At 47.9% G+C, this 7,139-nt stretch overlaps 1 protein-coding gene across 5 annotated transcripts; it reads right to left on the bottom strand.

Annotated features, from left to right (window-relative positions):
- Positions 1 to 3,712: 3,712 nt before the first annotated feature.
- Positions 3,713 to 7,058, bottom strand: PRR13 (proline rich 13). 5 transcript variants are annotated; one of them, XM_008704644.2, is made up of 4 exons: positions 6,945 to 7,058; positions 6,327 to 6,365; positions 5,587 to 5,951; positions 3,713 to 4,373 (listed from the first exon to the last, which is right to left on the bottom strand). In XM_008704644.2, exons 2-4 carry the CDS (start codon positions 6,343 to 6,345, stop codon positions 4,329 to 4,331), a joined length of 429 nt encoding a protein of 142 aa, XP_008702866.1. In that variant the 5' UTR covers positions 6,346 to 6,365; positions 6,945 to 7,058; the 3' UTR covers positions 3,713 to 4,328. The 5 variants fall into 5 exon arrangements, with proteins under 5 accessions (XP_008702866.1, XP_008702865.1, XP_008702870.1 ...); XM_008704643.2 differs by having other exon boundaries at positions 6,820 to 6,962; XM_008704648.2 differs by lacking the exon at positions 6,945 to 7,058 and adding an exon at positions 6,897 to 6,917.
- Between the last annotated feature and the right edge of the window lie 81 nt (positions 7,059 to 7,139).

The raw sequence follows: 7,139 nt of genomic DNA, 5'->3' as shown, positions 1-7,139 counted from the left end.
AGCAAGGCGGTCTGCATATGGCTTAGAAATGCCAAGAAGGGGGGCACCTGGGTGGCTCAGACATTAAGCGTCTGTCTTTGGTTCAGGTCATGATCCCAGGATCCTGGGATGGAGCCCCACGTCGGGCTCCCTGCTCAGCAGGAAGCCTGCTTCTCTCTCTCCCACTCCCCCTGCTTGTGTTCCCTCTCTCGCTGTCTCTTTCTGTCAAATAAATAAAATCTTAAAAATAATAATAATAATAAAAAAGAAAGGTATGGCTCTCTTTCTTAAAAAAAAAAAAAAAAAAAAAAAAAAGGAACGCCAAGTAGGGATGTGCTCTTCATGTTTAAGAGTGGGGCGAAAGGGCCGGGACTCCTGGGTGGCTCAGTTGGGGGAGCGGCTGCCTTTGGCTCGGGTTATGATCCCAGGGTCCTGGGATCGAGTCCCATGTTGGGCTCCCTGCTCAGCGGAGAGTCTGCTTCTCCCTCTCCCTCTGCTGCTCCCCTTGCTTGTGCTCTCTCTCTCAAATGAATAAATTAAAAAAAAAAAAAAAAAAGAGTGGGGAGAAAGGGGGTCAGTGAGTTTTGTCCTTAATTTCTTGGCTTCTCTTTGTGTTTCCCCCCTGTACCACTTCTATGTCTCTCCTTATTTCTAGGCTGTCAACATCTGTTTCTCTTCCCCTCACAATCCCCCTATGCCCACATCTCCCTTCTCCTGAAAAAGGAGGAGCTGAAGAATAAATGCAAATGGAGAATAACTGGAATATAACATTAGAATGGCCCTCAAATCCAGGATACTGCAAAAGCAGGCCTTGGCCTTGGATTTCCTATAACATTAGAAGCTAGCTCTAAAATACAGGAAGGGGCGCCTGAATGGCTCAGTCTGTTAAGCGTCTGCCTTTGGCTGGGGTCATGATCCCGGGGTGGATCAAGCCAAGTATCAGGCCACCTGCTCAGCGGGGAGCCTACTTCTCCCTCTCCCTCTGCCCCTCTCCTCTGCTTGTGTTCTCTTTAGCTGTCAAATAAATAAGTAATCTTTTAAAATAAATAAATAAATAAATAAATAAATAAATAAATAAATAAATAAAATATAGGAAGACCTCAAGCATTTATTTGGCATAACTCACCTCAGGGGCAATCATAGATGCAATACAGCCAACTAAAAATGGTCCTTCCCTGTTCTTCAAGCCCCACACTCAATCCCCAAACCCCTGTGGGTTTCACCTCAGAAACATCTCTCAAGTCTACTCCTTCCTCTAATCCATCTCCCCTACTTCAGCCTCATTTCCTGCATGGTAACTCAGGCTGAAAAACTCCTAACTTTCATCCTGTAACTTTTTTTTTTTTTAAGATTTTATTTATTTATTTGAGAGAGAGAGAGAGACAGAGAGAGAGAGACAGAGAGCACAAGCTAGGGGAAAGGCAGAGGGAGAAGCAGAACCTCCCCCCACCCCGCCCTTGCCGAGCAGGGAGCCCGATGTGGGGCTTGATCCCAGGACCCTGGGATCAGGACCTGAGCCAAATGCAGATGCCCAACCATCCAAGCCACCCAGGCGCCCCTTATCCTGCCCCTTTTCACAACTCTGTGACTCTGCAAAACTGCTATTTCTGCCTGGAATCCACTGGGTTAAGAGCACAGAATCAGGAGCCAGACAGCCTGAGTTTGAATCCTGACTGAACCACTTCCTGCTTCAGTTTCCTTTACCTCTAAAATTGGAGGAACAGTACCTACCTCACAGAGCTGCTGTTGAGTATAGAAATTATGAAAGTAGGGGCGCCTGGGTGGCACAGCGGTTAAGCATCTGCCTTAGGCTCAGGGCGTGATCCCAGCGTTGTGGGATCGAGCCCCACATCAGGCTCCTCTGCTATGGGCCTGCTTCTTCCTCTCCCACTCCCCCTGCTTGTGTTCCCTCTCTTGCTGGCTGTCTCTATCTCTGTCAAATAAATAAATAAATAAAATCTTAAAAAAAAAAAAAAGAAATTATGAAAGTAAAGCACCCTGAGCCTGGCACGCGGTAAATGCTCCGTGTTAGCTGGTATTATTTACCAACTGGGCAACTCCTACTTACCCCGAGGCACAGCCCAGACCTAGCTCATTTCCCCAGTGGCACTGTCACTCCTTCCTTCGTTCCCCCACTGCTTGATCCATGTCTCTCTTGTGGTCCTTTTTACAGTATTATAATAACGTATTTACATGTCCATCTGTTCCATTAGATCTTGCAGATCACGAACAACAGGGATGGTTTTATTCATCTTTGTAGGTTCAGCACCCAGAACACAGTATTTCCTCAATAAACAATTTTCTAGAAAACCAATCTAGCCCCACTGGGAGACCTATGATTCCCAAACATGCTATGGAAATTTCTGACTCTGTACCTAAGCATACATGCCTTTCCTGGCTCCTTCCCCTGCTCCATTTGGTAAATCATTCTTTCATTTTTTTTCTGCTCATACTTTTCATGCTCCAGGCCCAAGATGTAGTTGAAATGTCACCTCTCCTGGGAAGTCATCTTTGACCCCTCCTACCCTTCCCACTTATTTCTAGGTTTATAGCCCTCTGGCATTTTATAGCATCTATCTTTATTAATTAGTTTTCTAGGGTATCTTTTTCCTTTCCTCAGCAGATCATTGAGAACCTGACGTGTAGTACCAGGCATGGCGTATAGTAAATCGGGGCCGTCCATTCCAGCTGTGTATCATAATCACCCACGTTTTCTTAAAAATACTGATTTGTGGAGGCACCTAAGTGGCTCAGTCAGTTAAGCATCCGACTCTTGATCTCAGCTCAGGTCCTGATCTCAGGGTCACGAGTTCAAGCCCCACATTGGGCTCCACACTGGGCATGGAGCCTACTTGGAAAAAAAAAAACTGATTTGTAGGGCCCCATCCTTAAGACTCTCATTCAATAATTTAAAAAAAAATTTTTTTTTAAAGATTTATCTATTTGAGAGACAGAGAGAGAGAGAGAGCAGAGGAAGGGGCAGAGGGAGAGAATATCCAAGCAAACTAGTGCTGACTGAGGGGCTCAGTCTCACCAGCCATGAGATCAGGATCTGAACCAAAACCAAGACTTGCATGCTTAACTGACTGAGCCACCCAGGCACCCCCTCATTCAACAGATTTAAGGCAAAACCCTAAATTATTCTCACCCCAAGGGGCGCCTGTGTGGCTCAGTCGGTTATGTGTCTGCCTTCGGCTCAGGTTGTGACCCCCAGGCTCCTGGGATCGAGCCCCACATTGGGCTCCCTGCTCAGTGGAGAGCCTGCTTCTCCCTCTCCCTCTGCTGCTGCTCTGCCTACTTGTGCTCTGTCTGTAGCTCTCTGTCAAATAAATAAATAAAATCTTTAAAAATTTTAAAAAATTATTCTCACCCTGAAACAACTAATACACTATATGTTAACTAACTTGAATTTAAAAAAACCCACGATACTCTGAATTATTCTCTGAGAGCTGATGGGCAGCCAGGGTCGAACAATCTCTGTAGCAGATATGAAAACTTATGCTAAAGACCTGTATTTTCATTGAAGGGAAGACAGTAAGGATCCATCCCAGTAGCCTGAACGAATTCTTAAGGTTCCTCCCACTTAGGAAACATAGGCACATATGGTGTCTTCCTCACTGACGCTCTGGTTCCTTACTGTAAAACTGATACACTTTGGAGGGTCTGTGGAAGGGCAGCAGAAGTAGTAGAATGTACTGGGCCCAACCAAGGTAACGGCACAGGTGAACAGAGACCAGGAAAAGAAGCTTTATTTGGACTGAGAGGTGGAGACTGAGAAGGACCTAAGCCAGTCTACTGAGCTAAGGAGTGAGATTCCAAAAAGGAAAAGCAGAGCTTATCAACCAAACGGACTCCACCTCCCAGCAGCCTTACAGTTAGTACAATCAATAAAGGCGCCTGGAAATATCTATTTGCCACTAATCACCAAAGTATGCCAGCCACCATTACAAAAACGGCACAGTTTCCTTTTTTCCATAATTAGATTTCCACAACACCTCCCAACTACACGTATTACAAAAGAAAGTTTTTAAAAAATCGTATTTTACAGATCTTAAACTCATCTTCAGCATTAAGCTCCAAGGTCTCACCATCCTCCAGAAATAGTTCTCCTGCTAAACTCATCAGCTAAAAGTTCTACCCAAGTAGTGAGAAGACGGTCTTTGCTAGCCCATGGTAATTCTTTTCCCATTTTCCCTAGCCAGTTAGGGCTGAACAGCAGAGGAAGGCTCAGATTGGGGGATGAGGGAGAAGGGGCACAAGGGCTAATTTTCCCCAGTACAAGATGGCATCTGAAGCTTGATGGGAGAGCGGAACTGGAGAGGCTTGAGGGAAGGGTCCAGGCCCTGTATTCAGTCAGAGTCACTGCTGGAAGAGGAGGAGGAGGAGGAGGAATGCTGTAACGGGAAATGGGAAAGGAGACAGCATCAGATCCAATGACCTTTGATCACTCCGTGGAACATTCTTTGGTGCTCTACCCCTCCACCCAAGCACCCCTTGCTTCCTAAGAAGGTCAGGACTCTTGAAACAGACTGTCCCTTAAACAGCAAAAGCAAACATTTCCTTCAGCAGTGAACATACAGGAATGGATTAAATCTTCCTAATCAGAGCACAGAACTTAATCCTGCACCTGGAGCATGTTTCCAACTTTCTTTACCTGAGCCAGGGCCTGGGCAAGGAATAAATTATTGATGCCAGCGTAGTACAGTGCTAGAAGACAGCTGCGGCCTTACAAATGCTTACTGGTTGGCTGCATGGAAAGTTCACGTAGCTATGGGTCTAAGGCAAGTGAGCAGAACCAGCATCTGGGTGCCCATCTAGCTCTACTTTTAAGCCCCAAATGGGAGAGAGTGAGGAAGGTGGGAGAGAAGGTGGGGACAGTACTAGTCAAGGTTCTTTACACGCACACTCCCAACAACTGTCATCAAAAACATTTTTTAGTCTCTCCGGGGTAATTTCTCCCTCCATTCAATCTCACCATTCCTTCTCTCCAAACTTACGCCAAACCTCCAGAACCAGGAAGTAGGGCCCACAGCCCCAAGGCAAATACACACTAGGCAGTAAAATGTAAATTAAGGCCTCTACAAGATCCAGGCTGGTTCTGTCCTTCCAGAGCTACTTGTTAGTTAACACTCTTCTAGAACGAAGATTACTCGCCTTGGGGCTGAGCACGAAATTTAGGTTTTGTTTGAGGCTGAGAGTCAATGAGAGTCCTGCTGGGTGGTAGGACAAAAAGGTCCCTGTAATTAACACAAAACCTTGAGAACACTGAAGGTGGGTCTGTCTAACTTGCTAAAACAAACAAGCTTCTGGGGATGGGAGTGGAGCAGAAGTTCTGGGAGAGGGAAAACAGACAGGAAGGGCTTTTGATTCTGTTATCTCTTCTAAGGCTCAGTGTAGCCCCTCCTTAACAGAAGGCCCAATTAGCCTAATTATTTCAAGATAATCAGATTCTTACCAGTGGGAATACTTTCCAAAGAAGAACCATCTACCAGAGCAAAACGATGGCTGCTCCATGTCCTCAGACTGCAGATCCCCCTTGCCCACCCCTGCCAGCCTAGTCCCTCTGTGGGGGCACCCCTTCCTAGCCAGGCTCCAGAGGGCACTGACCTTGCCATGTTTGTGGTGTTTGTGCATCTTTTTATGAGCTTTCTTCATTTTCTTCCGCATCTTCTTGTCCATCACCATTCCCGGTCCTACCATGCCGGGTGCCACGGGATTCACAAGAGGCATGCCAGGACCAGGTGGTGGGTAGGGAGGTGGGTAGGGACCTAGGGGTTGGCATCCTGGATACCCCGGTTGCGGCACAGGATGAGGGGGCCCACCTGGGGGGAAAGCTGGATTCCCCTGGGGAGCTCCTGGGGGAGTTGGAAAGGGGCCTGGAGGATAGGGAGGATTTACAGGCGGTGGATGGGCAGGATTGGAACCTTCAGGGTACCCGACGTTAGGAGGATATGGATTTGGTCCTGGCTGCCCTGGTGGAAGAAGCAAAGAATAAATGAAGATTAGAACAGCTCAGAGCCTCTGACAACAAACAAGGACAAAAAAAAAAAAAAAAAAAGAGGATTCAGTTTCTCACTCAATACTTAAAGGGAAATGCAAAGGTGAGGAAGGAGAATGGGGCGGAGGGGAGACAAACCCGCAGAGTAGAGCAAAGCTCAGAGCTCTGGTAGGGCTGGGGAGAGAGGGAGACAAGTGAAGTCTAAGGAGAGAGAAGCATCGGTCAGCTGTGGTTTGACTGCTTGGCAGGTGGGAGAGCGGGAGGAAAAACCGACAGAAACTTCCTATTGTGGGGCTCATCTGGAGGTTGAGGGGTTGCGGTGGGAAAAGAGATCCCCCCAAACACCTACCGGCATTGGGATTCCACATGTTCAGGTGTTTCCTCTAGCCTGAGGAGAAAGAAAGGAAGGCAAAAAGCTGATGGCGCCGAGGTGGAAGCAAGCCCCTCTCGGAGAGACTCCGAGAACTACCACGACCTCCACATAAATATTTTTTTTCCACCCGTTCCTTCGCCCTCAGCACCTATTTTCCCCCCTACTTTCCTAACTACCGGGATCTAGCTCCCAGGGCCCCTCCACCTTATACTTACTACCTCTGGCCGCAGCTGGAGGTCTCTAACGCCTCAGGAGAGGGGCAAAGTCCTCCCGGTCCTCATCCCTCACCTCCCTTTCCGGGACTGAGTCCGGAAGACTTTCACCACGCACAGGCTACGGAAGGATCTTAAACAATTGCACCGCCCCCACCCCGGGAGTCGGAGAGGGAACCAGGACCCCCAGGCGACGAGATAGACCCGCCTCTCGGCGAAACGGAGAAGGAGTTCAGAAAAGAACCTCAACTGCTTACTTATGTAGACACACCCCCTTCCACATTAAAAAGGCCAAATGGAGATCCTGGATCCTAGTTGCGAAGGCACCCCTGACCTAGGGACGAGGAAAGGAGGAAATTGGGGAATCCGGATGCCCCGTCACCTTTACACCACAGCCTGGGCTTGACTCATCCTCGGTTCTCACTTCCTGGTCACCCCCAACCCTAGGCTTCAGCACCCGCCTCTGCAACCGCCTAATTGGCAATCACTTGGTCTTTCGGCGTAGTGATTGGAGAACACACTCGTCAATCACTCTAGTCCCAGCAAGGCTGGAGGACAACGGTCGCAATAGGGGTGG

This window comes from Ursus maritimus, unplaced genomic scaffold, assembly GCF_017311325.1.
Source record: "Ursus maritimus isolate PB19 unplaced genomic scaffold, ASM1731132v1 scaffold_26, whole genome shotgun sequence".
Taxonomy (NCBI): domain Eukaryota; kingdom Metazoa; phylum Chordata; class Mammalia; order Carnivora; family Ursidae; genus Ursus; species Ursus maritimus.
This window is presented reverse-complemented; position numbering and strand designations above follow the sequence as displayed.